Source organism: Brassica oleracea, unplaced genomic scaffold (assembly GCF_000695525.1).
Source record: "Brassica oleracea var. oleracea cultivar TO1000 unplaced genomic scaffold, BOL UnpScaffold01096, whole genome shotgun sequence".
In the NCBI taxonomy this organism is placed as follows: domain Eukaryota; kingdom Viridiplantae; phylum Streptophyta; class Magnoliopsida; order Brassicales; family Brassicaceae; genus Brassica; species Brassica oleracea.
The window spans coordinates 6,351-24,843 of NW_013617662.1; the positions used below are offsets into that span (position 1 = coordinate 6,351).

General features: G+C 44.4%; 3 protein-coding genes across 3 annotated transcripts; 1 reads left to right on the forward strand and 2 right to left on the reverse strand.

Annotated features, from left to right (window-relative positions):
• Positions 1-3,415: 3,415 nt before the first annotated feature.
• LOC106320857 lies at positions 3,416-4,443 on the reverse strand. Its single transcript, XM_013759208.1, has 2 exons — positions 4,179-4,443; positions 3,416-4,050 (listed from the first exon to the last, which is right to left on the reverse strand). The coding sequence occupies exons 1-2, from the start codon at positions 4,441-4,443 to the stop codon at positions 3,416-3,418; spliced, it is 900 nt and encodes a 299-aa protein (XP_013614662.1).
• Positions 4,444-5,969: 1,526 nt separating this feature from the next.
• Positions 5,970-7,038, forward strand: LOC106320860. Its single transcript, XM_013759210.1, has 5 exons — positions 5,970-6,110; positions 6,193-6,420; positions 6,505-6,577; positions 6,668-6,727; positions 6,827-7,038. The coding sequence occupies exons 1-5, from the start codon at positions 6,012-6,014 to the stop codon at positions 6,832-6,834; spliced, it is 468 nt and encodes a 155-aa protein (XP_013614664.1). The 5' UTR covers positions 5,970-6,011; the 3' UTR covers positions 6,835-7,038.
• Positions 7,039-15,556: 8,518 nt separating this feature from the next.
• On the reverse strand, positions 15,557-16,795 carry LOC106320859. The gene has a single exon (XM_013759209.1). The coding sequence runs from the start codon at positions 16,793-16,795 to the stop codon at positions 15,557-15,559; it is 1,239 nt and encodes a 412-aa protein (XP_013614663.1).
• Between the last annotated feature and the right edge of the window lie 1,698 nt (positions 16,796-18,493).

Here is an 18,493-nt window from a genome sequence, read left to right on the forward strand (position 1 = left end):
TATAGAAACATTAAAAATAAACAAACTTAAAAAAAAAGTTTTAAGCTATGAATGAGTGTCGAGTATATTTTTAGTTTTTTTGGAGTAATACATTTATAATTTTTTTGGTCATTTATACATTATGCTTCTGATTTTTTTTTGACCCCAGTACAAAAAATTTCTGGTTCCGCCACTGCAAATGACTAATCCCTTTCGTAAAGTTTTTTTATATAATGCCACGAATTCTTGTTCTCGGAATAGCCAAATAGGGCTTAAAATTTTAAAATTGTCCTAGTTTAAACCATTAAAATATGTTTTAAACTTACTTAATAAGTGAACTGGCAGATAAACTAATATATAACCAGCATAATAACACACCAAAACTATTAGTAACAGTAAAATATATTTAACGCGAATACTTACCATCACCTTCACCATATTGCATTAAAGTTCGCACTCCCCATTTTCCACCATGTCCTACATATTTGTCGGTTTTAATTTCACATTTATTTACTCTCTAGCTCCATTTTTACATTTTATTATTAAAGTAAAGGAAGAATATAACTTCTTACAGTATCTATTAAGAAATTACATCAAAATCAGAAAATAATGTAAAACAACACTTAATTTGAATCATATGGAATATTAACTTACAAGAATATGTTAGCTTTTTGAAAAAAAAAAGAAATTATAGTGACTTCTTTAGATAGTGATAAAAATCTAACAACTTTAAAACGCACGGCCTTTAAAATAAAAATTGATTTGTATTATGTTTGGAGGAGTAACTACTAGAGAAGCCTAAAAGCGGTATGAGAAATTTGGAACTAGAAGAAGAAAAACGAGACAGCACGACTGACCAGTTGTGGGAGGCGTGACTTGCGAGCTGGTCGCAAGGGCTGATGATAAAAGCAGCAACACGATTGCCAAATAAACACAGCTTATGGCAACATTACCGACACCACATCCTCTTTTCTCCATTCTTTTTTTTTTTCAAAATTCTAATTAGTATGTGTGAGAGAATTTACTACCATCATCATCATATAAATAACACACACGTTATGACCTTGTGAACTATACAAGTCAAGTCAATGCCAGATCTTGATTCGTCTGACGGATCTAAATAGTGTTACACGGTTTGTGAAATTATTGGTACAGATAAGTTTGATTAATGAAATGGACAAGTCGTTAAACAAAAATATGAGTATGGAAATTATCGGTGATTACAACAGTGATGAGAAAAAAAAGAAAAATTGAAAACCGATGGGTCCCTTTGTAGTACTTGCGGTCTAGAAGAAAAAACGACTTGGTCGTGACTAAGACTAAAATGAGTAATGACTATCAACAGTCAGCGTCAACTCCAAGCTTTCAAAGTCATGATGGCATTATTGATATTTTTTTTTGTAACACTACTGACATCTAATTTGCACTCATGTAAGCATTATTGACCCTTCCACTGATTAAGATCTAGAGAAACTACACACTTTATCTTTGGAATCTAAACTAAACCGTGTTATGGAAAGCAACCATCTTTCTGAAATGTTTTCCTATGAGATTGAAACCAAAACACTCTCACAGAGTGGAAGGCGTCATGTGATGGGATTTTCAAATCATATTAGTAAAGAGCTTTTCTAGATTTAATAGCGGACAATCGGCCTTCATCCCAGGACGTGCAATAACGGACAACGTACTCATAACCCACGAAGTTTTACACTTCTTCAAGATCTCAAAAGCAGATAAAAAATGCACAATGGCAATGAAAACTGATATGTCTAAGGCATACGATCGGGTAGAATGGAACTTCATTTCAATAGTTCTAAAGAGACTAGGCTTCAATGGTACTTGGATAAACGGGATCATGCAATGCATCACAACGATATCATATTCATATCTAGTCAATGACTCGGTAAATGGGAATGTAAAACATCACCGAGGAATTCGACAAGGAGACCCCCTGTCGCCGTACATCTTCATTCTTTGCGATCTTCATACTTTGCGGGGAAGTCTTAACTGGCTTATGTCGAAAGGGTGAGAATGATGGAACACTCCAGGGTATAAGAGTTGCGAGGGCTTGTCCAAGGGTGAATCATCTGCTCTTCGCAGATGACACCATGTTCTTCTGTCAAGCAAACCGTACAAGTTGTGAAAAATTAGTACAAATCCTCTCGGAGTATAGAAATGACTCAGACCAGAAGATAAATAAGATCAAATCCTTCATCACCTTTTCTTCAAAAGCCCCACAGGCGGTCAAGTCTGCACCAAAAAAAATCTTAGGAATCAATAAAGTAGTAAAGTAGGAGGCCTAGGTAAATATCTTGGTATGCCTAAGCATTTTGGAAGGAGAAAAAGAGATCTATTTACCTCTATAGTGGATCATATACGTCAAAGATCTATGAGCTGGTCTACATGTTTCCTCAGTAGAGCAGAAAAGTTAACTCTGCTAAAAGCCGTTCTAACCGCGATCCCAACATACACGATGAGCTGCTTCCAAATCCCTATAAGTCTTTGCAAAAGAATACAGTCAGTATTAACAAGATTTTGGTGGGGTGGTTATGATGGAAGCAAGAAGATTTGTTGGGTATCATGGGATCTTTTGACGTGCGCAAAGGCTATGGGGGTACTGGGCTTAAGGGATATTCAACTCTTTAATAAGGCTCTATTGGCTAAGCTAGCGTGGAGGATCATCACAGTTCCAAATTGCCTCCTAGCTAGGATCCTGAAAGGAAAGTATTGCAAAAGACAAGGCTTCCTAGACACAAACCTACCGAGCTCCTGCTCACATTGATGGTGGAGCATCATGTTTGGGAGAGACCTATTGAAGGACAACACAAGAAAGGTTATTGACAACAGACATACAACTACAGTTTGGAAGGACTCATGGATTTCTCTAGACGCAAATATCAAACCTTATGGACTTATCCCATAAGAAGGTATGGATTTTATGGTCTCGGATCTCCTAACTATAGACCTGAAATGGAATAAAGTAAGAGTCGAAAAATTCCTACCTGAGCTTTTAGGAAAGTTCTTAAGTCTTCACCCGAGTAGAAGTAGAGTGGAAGACAGATTTTTTTGGCAACCCTTGCCAACATGAATCTACTCTACAAGATCTGGATATTTCTCTGCATCCAAGAAGAACCAACAACAGATAATCAGTACGGATGATAGTTTCAACTGGACACGAGATGTATGGAGAAGCAACTGCTCATCTAAGCTGAAACTATATATATGGTCAATTATCAACAACGCGATTCCCCTTGGAGAAAACCTTCAAAAAAAGGAATTTTATCAGCTACAAACTGTCCTAGATGGAACAAAAAGGAGACAAAGATGCATATCTATTTTACCTGCCCTTTTGCAGTGGAGGTGTGGAAGCACATGCCGGTCAAAAACGCAGTTCACATAGCTGCATGAATGGAATTCACATAGATTTTGCTTTGTTTTAAGGATATTGTGTGTCTGCCTCCAACTGGGATTGTGGTTTCCATTCTGCCTTGTGTGTTATGGACCCTTTGGACGTCCATGAATGTTCTAGTCGAGTGTGCCACTTTCGTGTAGCATATTCGTCCCTGACATGTATACACTTCGGGTAACTTATCTCCATAGGGGTCTTGTAGAGGCGATTTGGAGATCTTGTAACACGTACTAGCAACGTTCCATCTGAATCTGTGAGTGTTAAGTAGAGATCTTTCATGTTAACCTCACATCCATCCTTTGTTGCTTGCCCAAAACTCAATTTATTGTGCTTCAGATCATGTATGTAGTATATGTCTTTCAGTTCCTTTATCTCTCCAGTCTTGCACACAAAAGTAACCACACCCTTTCCTACAATGTCAACACACGATCCATCACCAAACTTCACCTTCTCTTTGGTGTTGAGATTCAAACTCAAAAAGAACTCCTTGTTTCTCGTCATGTGATTATTCGCTCCATTATCCAAATACCAGACACTTGCATTGCCTTTGTCGATATCAAGATTATTCGGAATCACCTTATCATTGTTCAAGAACACCACCTCGTGTACATAGAGTGCATTGGCCTCTTCTGTCTCGTTTACGTTGGTTTCTTGATTCTTCGCTGTCTTCTCGGGATAGACAGTTGCGTAGTGACCAGGTTTGACACATCTCCAACATATCAGCTTTGAACGATTCTTCTTCGAGTTGTTTCTTCGGTGTGTGACGCACGATTTTGGTTATGTGACCTACCTCGACCTATGCCTCTACCGTTCTGTCCTCTTCCTCTACTACGGGAATTCTCATAGCCCCTCTGACTATATTCTTCATTGTTCGAAAACATCAACTTCCCTTGAGCTTCTTTCTGAGTTTCTTCTCCTAGACGCTCCTCGTACTCCTTAAGCCTTCCAACTATATCCTCAAAACCCGTCTTGTTGAGGTCTAGCACTTGCTCAAGAGACGTTACGATCTGGATGTACTTGTGCCTCGGAAGACCCTTCAAGAACTTCTTGACCATCTTCTATTCTTCTATGTTCTCTCCCAACGAAGTTGCTTTAGATGATAGGCCTGATATCTTCCCTGTGAAGTCATCGACCGTATCATTATCATCCATCTTCAACCTATCAAACTCTGACATTAACGTCTGAAGTCTCGCCTCCCTTACACGATCAGCTCTAAGGTGTCGCGACTTGATGGCGTTCAAGATCTGTTTTGATGCGGTTTGTTCGCCCACCTGGAGAATCAATGTCTCGGGAACATATTGAAACAAAAGAGCTATCGCAACATCGTTCTTCTTCTGATCATCTAAACCGGATTGGATCGTGTCCCACACTTCATGAACACGAAGTAGAACATTCATCATCATCGACCAAACTGTGTAGTTTGTCGATGTCAACATCAGACATTGGATGGATGCAAATCCAAGGTCTTTCGTGCGTGGAGCCCTAGTCACGTCTGCCATCTTGCTTACGCGATATCTTGTTCATAAGCACCAGGATCTTAAACTAAAACTTAAGCTTAGATCAAGTCTCCAATCTGAGGCTCTTATATTAATTCTAATCTCTAGAAACACAATAATTATAAGAACTATTTTTCCAATTAGCTTTAGAAACTACTCAAAACTAAAGCTCTCAATATGTTTCTCTTAGATCATATGGAATACCTCTCCATTAGACATATATTTATATGAAAGTCAATTCTCTTAAACATGTGGGATATGGAAAACACAAACCTAACTTAAATAGAAAACTTCATTTTCTTATTTATTTATTGTGTTTATCTTGACATATTAAACATCTAATAATATGTTAAGTTTCTACAAGATTGAAATTATCCAACAAGTATGGAGTAGAAGCTCGCTGCTAGCGAAGAGAGACAAGTATAAGATCATAGTTGCGGGGATGATCCTTCATCACATGGTTCGATGAGGTTCATCTGGGAACAGAGGATAACGCTAGAAGCGCTTGTGAAGTATTGCATTGCGGTTAAGGGAATTTTCTGATTGCCCTTTTGTTGGTAACCTGAAAGCTACGCTGTATATCAAGGCTTGACGAAGGAGAAGATCGTGACAAGTCTCTTGCTTTGGTGTGAGGTGAGATTGTTCAGCATAGCTTCGATGTCCAAGCTCTGCGACTCCAAAAGAAGGATGGAACTACGGTTTTTTACGTGACATATTTGAATGGATGGATCTTTAATTTGTTTGCTCAGAAAAAGAAAAAAAACATTGTATTTCCAGTTATGATTATCAAACTTGTTAACATGGGAAAAATCAATATATTTTTTAATGTTAAATCAGGATCAACTAGGAAAGGCATGCCAGATCGTATGTCCATGGGTGCAGGAATTCGAAAAAGCACGACTCAACGCATTTTGGAGAAAACCAGTTAGCTATGGGTTCGAGTGGCATTTCACCCCTAATCATAAATGAATAAAACTATTATTGTACATCATAATAATCTTGGTCATACGGTTTCTATTGATTAGAGTTAAAATAATATTTCTTTTTTATTTTATTGGTTTATTAGATAAGGCATTTTTAGAGAAGCCGTGTCGATCGTCCAGTTGACTCTTCTGGTCTCCGGCGAGATGGCAGATGCTACTAAGTCTCCGGAGAGTCTCTTCAACGACATCAAATCTCAGTTGTCTCAGTCCATTGGGAAGCAGTACGATGAGAAACTTCTCAAGGTGAGATTTTGAGATTCAAACATCTAACAATATTTTCATGAGTTATTAATTAGTTTATTTTCTTTTTTTTTTTTTTGGGCAGATTTTCAGCATTGAAAAAAGAAATTTTCCTCTTCTAAGGGAAATTCTCTACGCTCGTATTGAACAAACCAGAAACCTCCCGCAAGAATCGTGGAACTTCTTCTACAAAGTGATAAAATTTGTCCACGGCAAAAAGCTAAATCTTCTGTTAGCTGCTCAACCAGTCTCTGACATCACCATCGTTGTGTACCATGAGCAAGTTAAGTATGTGTATTTAACAATAGCCGAGGTATGTGTAATTTTAATCTTATATACAGTTGAAAAGAAAAAAACACACACATTCAATTTTGCTTCCTGTTTCTAATGCTAATAGGGTGGAGATATGCTTGTGGTGGGAGATCGATGGGTAGCAGTCCCTGGACCTCTGAAAAACCAATTGAAGCATTGTAAGTCAATTAATTTTACAAGACTTAGTTCTGAATAACAAAATTTTGTATCTTTTGACCTCTTTTGTTTTTCTATGTGATATCTTGAAGACCCTTTTCTACTACCTGACCAGTACGTGTACCCGGAGACAAGGCCAGATAAATCGCTTGGTATGACATAGCTCTTAATCTCTTTGCTTTAGTTTGCTTCTTACTTTGTAGAATCTTAGTTTCACTCAGACTTATCTTTTTTTCTCTTTGGACTTTCAGAAGGGTGATTTGGCAGCCAAACAAAACATAGAGGTGAACAGCGCTTAGGGTTAGTTATTATGTATTTTGGTGATTGTTCATTGATTTAACAAAGATAATTGTATGTCTGGATTTGAGTATTGTTTGCTAGATTTGTAAAACCTTGTTCTGAGTAACTATCTTGTATTCTCAAGTAAGAAGAGAGAAGCTATAACTTCTTCAACTTTAATTTCTCTGATAAGCCTTAGATGGTGTTACATCTATCTCCTCTGATGATTATCAAGGCAGCATGTTTTCAGCATCTCGTTGGCATGAACCAACACGTGTCGATGATGTATCAAAACGAGTCATCACCATAGGTTGGAACTGATTGAGTTTCACAAATTGATTTCTTATTCAGCACCTTTCTCAAACAAACATATAAGGTTCAGCAACGTGGATATAACTTGCTCCTGCATTGGTGTCTCGTATCAATGTCCCAACAGTGCTAACACCAATTGTTTTATGCCACAGAGACAGTTCATCTAAACCCAAAAATATGACTCCCCCACTTCATGTTTCTTTCGAACTATCCACCAAATTGTGCATCACTGGCATGCTTTTGAACTTAAACCAAGAATCTGACCACTTTTGCTTCTTCTTCCCTGACTTTTTTAGACTCCTTTGCACACAAGATTCTGGTTTCTTGACAATATTTTCCAACGGATAGCCACTTTTATCTGGTGCAAAGCGGATCAACATTCTACTTTTTTGGACTGAGACCAACCTGTAAACAATATAACCAGTCCAACTCTCCTCTCCTTCCAAGCTTATTGAAACCAAATTCAACTTTTTTCTACTTGTGGATGTGAGACCAACCTGTAACATATATATCTCCTACTCTCCTTTGTTCAACGGCTTCTTTTCTGGCTCTTAGCTTAAAAGCTAAAAGAGTTCCTCAAAATGAATCTAATTAGTTGTTGTGCTTGGAAAATGTAAGCAGTTTGGAGAAAAAAGCTCATAAGGTGTTTGATCAGGAAACAGTACGGAACGAGAGAACGTTCAGTTTTAGAAGTGGGTTTAAGCAAAGACGTCTTATTAACGGTCGGAAGAGTGTTTCGTCGGTTACAAGGAAAGGAAATGCGTGTAAGAGAAGGTACCGGAGCCTGAAAGGCTTTGCCAGAGAGATACAACAAGACGAGACAACAAAGGTAAAAATCCTAATCTAGCCGCCAAGCGTGTATCAGTGATTTCGGATCCTATTTACGTTGCCTTTCCTTTCCTATCTATAGCTGACCTCACGCTCTCCCGTGACCTAGTTTGCGTCGTCTTTGTGGGCTTTTAACTCGCTGGGCCGAGAAGCCCACGCTGTCTTGTGGAGTCGTTCCCTCGGGGCGCTTAGTCGAGAAGCCCATCGAAAGCTCCCTCTCATTACGCCGAATTAGACCCTTCGATCCGTCGCGCCGAGCCGTTGCTCCGCCTCATGTGGGCCGGGCCGTCTGTTCTTTGGGCCTTGAGGGATGGTCGAATCTACCCTCTACAGTAAGTCCCCCCAGTTCATCGAGATGAAAATCCTGTTGGATTCGATGAATTTAGGAAGTTAAAGGTTTGGGAGGACAGATGGATCGTTTCGAAGGAATGTCTCCACATCGGGCGTCGCGAGGCATCGTTAGGCGTTTTCGCTTCGTCGGATGGTTTAGCAAAATCTTAACCGAACCGGTTTTGGTTTAGTTAGATTTTCCCTAACCATTGGTTCTGGTCGAGGTTGAGGCCGGTTATTACGGGAAGTCGAACCGACGCTTCGATTTCTTCGGCGGCTAGGTAATTGTTCCTAGGCCCACGTAGGCTAAATGATGACGCCTCGGGGAAGCGCCCCTTCTTTCCCTATAAATACTTACTCCCTTCTCATTCTCTCCATTCTTCTCCGCACTTCTCAGGTATTTTCTCTCTCTTCCTTCTCACTTCTCTCTCAAGGTTGTTGTTGTAACATAGATAGCGATATGTCGTCTGGTGGGAGATTGTCTCGCAAACAGAAAGGAAAGGAGGTCGCAACTGTGTCTAGTCCTTCGAGAGACGCGAGTGAGGCATCGCTTGAGGAATTTGATCGGATTCATCACAACGCGATGATGGACACCGGGAATTTAGATCTATCTCAAAGGATCCTGGTCTCCGAATCTGCGCGTTCGTATCGGCAGGAAGTGAGAGGAAATCCAGATGAGCCGCAGGCTTGCGAGAGAGACGATTCTGGGGGTGCGGGAGACGGAGCTCCTCCTGTTAATTACGTGCCGACATGCTACTATCCTGGAGGCATCTTCGAGGAACTACCGGCGATAGCTCCCGAGTTCATGCGCTCTCCTGATGTGAGTGGTCAAGCTTGGGAGAACGTTACTAAGACTCAGTCGACTCCTAATAGCGTGAAGAAACTTATGAGGGAACGTCATGGACTAGGGGTAACCTTCTTGATTCCCTCAGCAAGCCCAAGGCCTTGGTCACCGCCGGTTGGGTATCAGTGTGTTTACGAATCTTATTTTCGAGACGACACGAAGCTTTGGTTCCCAATTCCTCGACTAGTCACATCGTATACGAGGCGCCAAGATGCAGCGATAAGTTAGTTTTTGAATGGCTCGTGGCGTATTGCAGTCACTCTGATGGTTATGGCCGCTGAAATCGATGTCTCGTTGAGCGTTCGTACTTTCGAGGAGTTGACGTCCATCAGCTCGTTAGACGACGGACTTATATTGATAAAAATGCGTCCAAGCTACAATGTGATAGGAATGCATCCTAATAAGACGCTGGATTGGCAGAGATCTTACTTCTTCGTTAAATGCGATGACTCTACCTTCGAAGACCCGCCAGATGGCGTCTGCCATGTCCTATGGAACCCTTTGCTTGGTAGAACATCTTCGTTAGCTCGTATCATTTCTTTGTATACTAACTGCTTTCTACTTTTGTTGTCTTCTTTTATGCAGCCTACCATCCGACTTCTCGCGACTATCCGGAAGACTTTCTTACGAACGCTCGTGCCGTTGTGAGATTTGCTCAATAGAATTGGGGGAGTATTTCTTGGGAGAGGGTTCACCGTTCGATCGCCGGAATTTCCAGGAGTAAGTCCATTCCTTTCTTCGTTCCATTTCGGAGGTGACTATTTCTTCTTTGGTAAACAAGCTTTTTCCTTTTCGTGTAACCTTCGCAGGAGATTGGGATTCGAGTCTCCTTCCTTCGGCTAACAAGACAAAGAGGCGGATTTCGTTGTTCTCTAATGAAGAACAGAAGAGAATCAAAGCAGCGAGGAGAATGAGAGGACTTCCAGATTTGAGTGCTATAATGGCAACGGAGCTAGGCTTTCCTAATGTCGAACCGTCGGTGCCGTCTAACTTGTTGGTGGCTAGCGACGCGAGCCTCGTGAGTCTCGACCATCGCAAACCCTCGCCTGGCGTTGCTGCTGCTGCTTCTAAGAAAAAGAGCAAGAAGAGATCTCGCGACGCGTCTTCCGTTGGTGATGATCTCGAGGTTCTTCCTTAGGGAAGTGGTTGTTCGGAGACTGCAGAGCCGTCTTCGAAGAAGAAAAAGAAGAAGAAACAACTGTCTTCGAAAGGGAATATTGCGAACCGAGAGGCTGAGGCGGATCGTTCCTCTGTTCCATCCATCTCGACTGATGGGACCTCTCTTAACTTGGCCCTAGCGGATGAGCCTCGTAGCGTTTCGCCCGAAGCTCCACTTCAAAAGAAAAGGTCGAAGCGGACTGACGGGCAAGGAACGACCAGGCGCCAGGCTCCATCGAACCCTGAGGCATCGGTCCCCGGTTCATCGACTGGTGGCGTTCCAGTTGTTAGGAAGACTCTGAGGGTCGAGTTTCCGGATCGTGTCTCGTTTGAGTACGATGGGCTAACTCCCATCATCTATGCTCCGCAACGGTGCGCGGAACTAGTTAGTCAGATCAAATGCGGCCAGAAACCCTTTCCACCGGTCGCTGATTTAATCTTTAAGGATGAGTACGTTGACTCTGCTCGTACCAAATTGTTGGTAAGTCTCTCTTTAGGTTCTTTCATTTCTTCCGTTTGCGTTATTTACATACTCTGTTGCCTAAGTATTCTGGTCTTTGTGTCTCGCAGAGCGACGGGGTCTCGAACTTCGTTGTTGAGAAATACGACTCTGCGCTGAAAGAAGCGCTTGCTGAATCAGAGGAGTTTAAGAAGACAGTGACGTGCAAGAATAGACTTCTCCGCCGCAAGAAGGCGGAATGGCAAGAAGAGTTCGAGAGGATGGCGGAGAAGCGAGACCGTGAGGTTGTTCGGAGGAAAGCCCATCAGAAACGAGCCGATGCAGCCGAGGAAGAGCTTTCCGTTGCTCGTTCTACTATCGAAATTCTGGAGCGATGGAAGGCCGATCTTATAGAGGAGATGGGGGTCAAGGCTGCGGAGCATAAGAAAGAGCTGGACCGCCTTAGGGACTCGCATATTTATGAGGTTACGAAGGAGAGGGTGAGGGTCGAAACCGAGAAGATTGCAAAATCCAACAAGCATTTTGCGAATCTGCGTGAATGGTAGACTCGCTGTGGACCTTTCGACACGGCGCGGTTGCTTCAATGTCAGGCGTTCGGAACTAAGAACTGCCTCAAGGCTTTAAGGGCTGGCGGTCGCGACATCCCGCAAGAGACCATCGACATGTTTGCCGCCCGTGAGAAGCAGTTCAAAGAGGAAGCCTCGAAGCTTGATCCCGGTGAGATCCCAGAGGCCGACTTTATCCTTTCTCCACTTCGTCTCGACTCTCAGTTCGTCGACATGTGAGCTTTTGTGGGCTTTGACCCCCATGGATCTAACGTAGGGTTGGTCGATCCAAGAACTGATGTAGTCCTCCGAAGTCCCACTAATCGTCTCGGAGCCCCGACTGCCCCATCCCGTTCCGCAGAGGACGGATCGTCGAAAACCGATGCGCCGGATCTCGGCTCTCAAGCAGTTGATGAGGGAATAAAGTCCGTTGGGAACGACGACAGGAATGACGCATCGGCTCTTGACTCTCAGGCTGTTGACGAAGGAGCAAGGTCTGTTGGGAACAAAGATGGGAACGATGTTCTCGAGATCTCTGACTCTTCAGTATCGAATCCGGAGGATAACCAGGGCCAAGGGTCAAATAGAGATGATGGCGGTGAGGAAGTTCACAAGGATCGGGGCGGAGAGATGATTGGTTCCGAAGATCATCCTCTTAATAATCCGCCTGAGGTTCGTGAAGGCGAGGCGACAGCTTGTGTTGAGGGCATCGATGCGGATCAATTGATGAATGCCGATCTTTCGGAGCCATCTTTTGGTGGCGGGAACATTGCGCAGGAACAGGCTAAGGATCCCGCGGAATGACTCCATTACTTCATCTCCCCTTTATCTTGAGAAAAAGAACTCTTGCTTTTGATGTAATATGACTTTGACCCGGCGTGGTCTTTTGCATGTTTAAAACTTTGTTTATTTCTTCTCTTTATGAATCCTGCCTTATTTGTCTCGTTTCTTTCTTTGAGTATTCGGTAGATCGAGAATTTGCAAGAAGTCTGGAAGTGATTATATAGCGTGTGACTTCGCGCCATATCGAGATAGCGATATAGTCGTTTTTTCGACGTTATCTCGTATGGGCTGTGAATTTTAATAACTCTCGCTCAAGTATTACTTGGTCGTTTTGTCAAGTTTCCTTGTTTGCTTGACGTACGTCGACTAGATACGAGTCAATGTAGGATAACTTTAGACCGTAAAACAGATTTTTAAACGACAACGGTTCCTAACTCGATCTCAAAGTAATTTCTAAGTGTTCGGTCGGCCAAACCTTACTTAGCAAATCATAAAATGGATAGGAGTCATCGTTTCGGGCATATTAGTTAATGCTATGATTATGACCGGGTTCCCGCGAGTATGTGTCTGATCAGGACATACTCGGCCGTGGGGTGCGAGTACTGGTACGTTTGTTTCGAGATGCCGGGGCGAACTCACGTCGGTATCGCATGGGTTGTACGACTTCTCGGGGAAGTGCGACTTCTCGGGGAAGGGTTTATTTTTTTTTTGTTACAGCTGGACCCGTTAAGGCTGCCTACGTGACCGTTGGTCGTTCATCTGCTTTTGATACTTCTAGTTGTGGAAAAGGCGAAGGTGCTTCGAATTCCAGGCTCGTGGCACCGGTTCGCCTGATGAAGTCTCGAGGCGGTAGACTCTGGGTTTTACGACCTCGATGATTTTGTAGGGTCCTTCCCAGTTGGCTCCAAGTTTTCCGGCTTTCCACTCCTTAGTGTTTTCGAACACCTTTCGTAGGACCAGATTTCCCAATTCGAGGGGGCGGGACTTAATCTTCTTGTTGTAGTAGCTTTCGATCTGGTGCTGATAGTTTTGGATACGAAGTAACGCTTGGTCGCGTCTTTCCTCGATGTCATCCAGTGCGTCAAGGAGCATGTCTTGGTTAAGTTCAATGTTTTGCGTCATTTTGGAACGGCGTAGGATCGTCACGTTTACCTCAGCAGGTGCCATTGCTAAGACTCCATAGGCCATCGAGAAAGGAGTGGCTTTCGTTGCTCCGCGAGGCGTCGTTCTATGGGACCAGAGGATCCCGTCCAGTTCTTCGGCCCAGCATTCCTTCTTCAAGTCGAGTCGTTTCTTAAGTAGGTCGATGATTGTTTTCTTTGTGGACTCGGCTTGACTGTTGCTTTGCGGGTTTCTCGGTGTGGACATATTGAGTCGAATCCTCCATCTGTCGCATAATTCCTTGAAGTTATGGGAGATAAACTGGGATCCGTTGTCGGTGATTATCTCATACGGGAGCCCGTGTCTGCAGATGATGTTTTTCCAAACAAACTTCTGCACTTCCTTGTCGGTAATGCTGGCGTAGGCTTCTGCTTCCACCCACTTAGTGAAGTAATCTGTTAAGACCAGGATGAATCTTTTCTGTCGAGAGCTCGGGATTGGTCCAGTGATATCCATTCCCCACCGCACGAAGGGGTATGGCGCCGTCAAGGTATGGAGTAACTCCGTCGGACTGTGGATGGTCGAAGCGTGTCGCTAGCACTTGTCACATTTCTTGGCGTAGGACTCGCAATCTGCATTCATAGTTGGCCAGTAGAAACCGAGGCTTTTCACTTTTAATACTTGAGCTCATCCTCCTGAATGATTTCATGCCGCCCCCTCATGTGTTTCGGCCATGACTAGTCTCATTTCGTCTCCGCAAATATATTTAAGAAGTACCTTTGTTGCAGTCCATCGATGAAGTGTGCCGTCCATGACGACGTAATGCGCACTGCATCGTTTGAGTCGTTGTGCTTCCCATTTTTCTGTGGGCAATACGCCGTTGGATAGGTAGTTGATGAATTTCGTTCGCCAATCGTCGAGCTGTTCTTCCGTTGCGCGAGATTCCCCTTCGTCAATATCCATGGCGTTGGTGATAGATGCTGCAATGGCAAGATGCTCCGTCGCTGGGATGATGCTTGGCTTCTCGATCCTGTGTATCGGGATTGTCCTTTTCACCTGGTCGAGTAGCTTACTTCCAAGGGCTGCGAGGGCATCCACGCATACCTTCTCTCCGCTGGGAACTTTTGTGAGCTCGAAGAACTCGAAATCTTGTGTAAGATCTTTGACGAGTGTTAAGTAGGCATCCATCCTCTCATTTCTGATGTCATATTCTCCAAGAAACTGACTCACTACGAGTTGGGAGTCGTAGTATGCGCTGATTCATTTAGCCTTTACTGCTTTTACGAGACGAAGTCCTGCGTTGAGAGACTCGTACTCGGCTTCGTTGTTGGATGCGACAAAGCCAAAACTGAACGACTGCCAGATTAGTTCGCCTGTCGGGGATTGGAGCTGTACGCCTGCCCCTGGACCTTTGTTCGTGGATGACCCATCTACGTGCAATATCCAGTTCAGACTTGGTAGCACGAGATCCTGTTCTAACTCCGGTGTTAGCTCGAACAAAAAGTCAGCAAGAACTTGCGACTTAGCTGCTGTTCGATTCTTGTACACGATGTCGTGCTCGCTTAGTTCCACTGCCCATTTTGTTAGCTTCCCTGATTGATTGGTATTTTGCATTACCGTTCGAAGGGGCTGGTTGGAGAGTACCTCGATAGTGTGTGACTGGAAGTAAGGTCGGAGTTTCCCTGCCGAGGTGACGACGGCGAGGGCCATCATCTCTAAGGTCGGGTATCTCGTCTCTGGTGCCGTCATTCTCTTGCTTATGGAGAAAATGGGATTCTGTTCACCTCGGTCTTCTCGTATAAGGACGCTGCTGACTGCCGAGGAGGTGACAACAATCTATAGAGATAGGGTATCCCCAACTTCGGGTTTCGACAGAATTGGAGGTCTCGTGAGGTAATGCTTGAGTTGATTGAACGCTTTCTCGCATTTTTCATCCCAGGAAAATCTATTATTTCCTCGCAGGAGTTTGTAGAATGGGAGGCATTTATCCGTAGATCTTGAAATGAACCTGTTAAGTGCTGCAATCCTTCCGGTTAAACGCTGAACTTCGCGGGTGTTCTTCGGGCTTGGGAGACCCAGGATTGCTGTTATTTGCTTTGAGTTTGCTTCGATGCCTCGCTGAGTAACAATGTAACCCATGAATTCTCCTGATGTGACACCGAAGGTGCATTTTACCGGGTTGAGCTGCATTCCGTACTCGTTCGGCGTCTTGAAGCAATCTCGCAAGTGGTCCAGATGGTCCGTGGAGCAAAAATTTGACCAGCATGTCGTCTATGTAAACATCCATAGTGTTACCAAGTTTGTCGGCGAACATTATATTGACTAGACGCTGGTATGTCGCTCATGCGTTCTTCAGGCCGAAAGGCATGACTTTGTAGCAATATGTCCCTCTGTCTGTTATGAATGCCATTTTCTCGCGATCATCCGTATGCATCATGATTTGATTGTAACCCGAAAAAGCATCCATAAGGGTTAGGAGCTCATTTCCGGCGGTCGACTCTACTAAGCGGTCGATATGCGGGAGGGGGTAGTTGTCTTTCGGGCATGCTTTGTTCAAATCAGTGAAGTCAACACAGATGCGCCACTTCCCGTTTTTCTTCTTTACGACGACGGGATTTGCCAGCCACTCTGGGTACCGTACTTCGGCTATGAATCCTGCGTCGAGCAACCTATCAACTTCCTCGTTTACTGCTTTAGACCGTTCGGGCCCGAGTTTTTGCCTCTTCTGTCGAATAAGTTTGAACGTCGGGTCAACGTTCAATTCATGAGATGTTATTGCAGGATCTATTCCCTTCATATCAGAAGTTACCCACGTAAAGGTTGAGGCATTCTCTTTGAAGAAGGGAATGATCAGCGATTGCATTTCGTCGAAGAGATAAGCGCCAATGCGCACGACCATTGATAAGTCAGCCTCGTCGATGGGTAACTCGCGGATTTCCTCCTTCTGAGGATAGATCTTATGGATTGGTTTGTTGACCGCGCTGACGAGGGAGGTTGACTGTTGTAATTTGACTACGGCGATAAGCAGTTCTCTCGCAGCCCGTTGGTCCCCACGGATTTTCTGCGTTGCTCCGTCTTTCCCAGGAAACTTAACGCACTGGTGATAAGTGGAGGGAATGGCCTTCATGGAGTGTAACCAGGGTGTACCGAGGATGGCGTTGTAAGGTGCTTTAGCCCGGACGACAGAGAACTTAACGGTGCGGGTTACGTCACCTGCATAAACTGGGAGACGTATCGTTCCGATCATCTGTTCCGAGGAGCCCCTGAACCCCGTGAGAGTGCGTGAGGAGGTCTTCATGTCGCGTAGGTCGACCCCCATTTTATCGAGCGTGTCTCGAATGATGAGGTCGACTGAACTGCCAGTGTCGACGAGAACCTTTGTGATCTGGCACTCACCAATTCCAATATCAATGAGGAGCGGATCGTTATGCGGCATACTAACGCCGTGAGTGTCGGCCGCCGAGAAATCGATTCGATGGTCGGCTTCTACTTGTGAAGGCCACTTTTGGGCAGTGACGGTCTGACGTCTATAATCCTTAACTGTTCTCACCGAGTCCCCGCAGGGAGGTAAACCACCCATTATGATGTTAAGGTGTGGGGTGTTCGTAGCCTTCATCAACTCCCGTTGCGCTTGCCGTTTCGCTTCGAGGTACGGTCTTAAATCTTGCTTCTTGGTTGACTAAGCTTAACGCGTAAATCTTCCGCTTTGGAGTTGATCTGTTCACGTAAATCTGCGGGTAGGGATTGAAAGCTTGTGGCCATTCCGTTGTGGGCCATCTTTCTTGATTTAGACTCGTCAAGGGACGTCCGAAGGTCCGTTCTGCTCTCGTGCATCGTTGCGGCCTTCCGCTTCAGAAATGTACGCAGATCCTTGGAATCCGTTTTCCTATCCAATTTTTCGCGCAAATCTCGTTGCTGCGGTGGAGCTTCGTCATCCGAGGAATCAGCCTGTCGGGAGAGGATCACTTCCACTCGCCGTCGGTTTTTAGGTGGTTCTTCATCAGTTGATTCACCCTCGAGGTTGAGATTGTTTACTGCGGGTCTCTCAGGGCTGGCTCGTTCTTCTTTCTGAGGGGCTTTTGCTTGAGACTTCTGAATCTTCTTCTCTTTGTTTTTGCTCCAACTTTTATTATTTTTCGGCTTCTGTGGAGATTCAATCTCGATTTTCCCATTTTCGATGGATTTGAGGAAGTGCCCGTATAAGACTTTGCAATCCTTCGTATCATGTGATTTGACCTCATGATAGGAACACCATTTACTCGGTTCGACGGCGTTCGAGCTTGTTGGTTCGGGGAGCTAGACTTTTGCTGGCTGGTATCTCGATCCCAATGATTCCACCCCTTCTCTCGCACCACTGTGGCGGAACCTGATGGTTCGCCGTCGTCTATAGCGTTCATATAACCTTTTTCTGGTTAGGCTTGCCACTTGTTGAATGTTGGCGTGGTTCGTGACGAGCGTCATTCGTCCAGGCGGGAGTCTGTTTCCCTGCTGCTTCTTTAGCCGCCTTAGCCCTAGTATCCTCCTCCATTCGAATGAAGTTATTGGATCGAGCGATGGCATCCGGTACTGACCTTGTTGGGTGTCGGTAAAGATCAGCCCAAAATGGTGACTTAATGGGGAGGGTGTTCATCAACGACTCCACGGCTATATGGTCAGGTACGTCGACTTTCGAGACAATGGATTTGAATTTTTCCATAAAATCTCTCAAGCTCTGCCCGTTTGCGTGGTTGAGATTCCAAAGATCTGTGGCGGTGGCCTCTTGTCGAGTGAACATGATGTAATTTTTGAGAAAAGCCGTCGAGAGGTCGTGAAAACTATCAACGGAGTTCTCCTGGAGACCGGTGAACCAGTTAAGAGCGATACCTTCTAGGGTTTAGACGAAGAGTTGACAAAACCCGCCGTCTTTTTCCTCATCAGAGAGGTTCGCACGTCGCATTGCGATATTGAAGGATGTAACGTGAGCAGAAGGGTCGGAAACACCGTCGAAGGTTGGAAGACGGAGCTTTTCCATCTTTCGGAGGCGAACCTTCGTTATTTTCTTTGTGAACGGCGTCCGGAGAGTTTCTGCTAGGACTCGCTCGATCTGAGGAGCGGACGTGGTGACGTGATGAATCTTGGAATTTATATCCAGCACCGACAGTTTCAACGCGGCGAGCTCGTTTATCGTTTGCGCATCAAGGCCTACGGGGGTTTGGGCCACGTCATCATCGGTGACATCTTGGTCGGCAGTGTGCGTTGGTGCTGCGCCATTTGCTCTCTCAGTGCTAAACAGATGTCT

Coding starts and splice junctions, on each gene's coding strand:
- LOC106320857 (XM_013759208.1), bottom strand. CDS start 4,443: ATGGTCAAGAAGTTCTTGAAGGGTCTTCCGAGGCACAAGTACATCCAG. Junction 4,051..4,178: donor CGGTAGAGGCATAGGTCGAG/GTAGGTCACATA, acceptor CCGAGAAGACAG/CGAAGAATCAAGAAACCAAC.
- LOC106320860 (XM_013759210.1), top strand. CDS start 6,012: ATGGCAGATGCTACTAAGTCTCCGGAGAGTCTCTTCAACGACATCAAA. Junction 6,421..6,504: donor TGTATTTAACAATAGCCGAG/GTATGTGTAATT, acceptor TAATGCTAATAG/GGTGGAGATATGCTTGTGGT. Junction 6,578..6,667: donor GAAAAACCAATTGAAGCATT/GTAAGTCAATTA, acceptor GATATCTTGAAG/ACCCTTTTCTACTACCTGAC.
- LOC106320859 (XM_013759209.1), bottom strand. CDS start 16,795: ATGGGTGGTTTACCTCCCTGCGGGGACTCGGTGAGAACAGTTAAGGAT.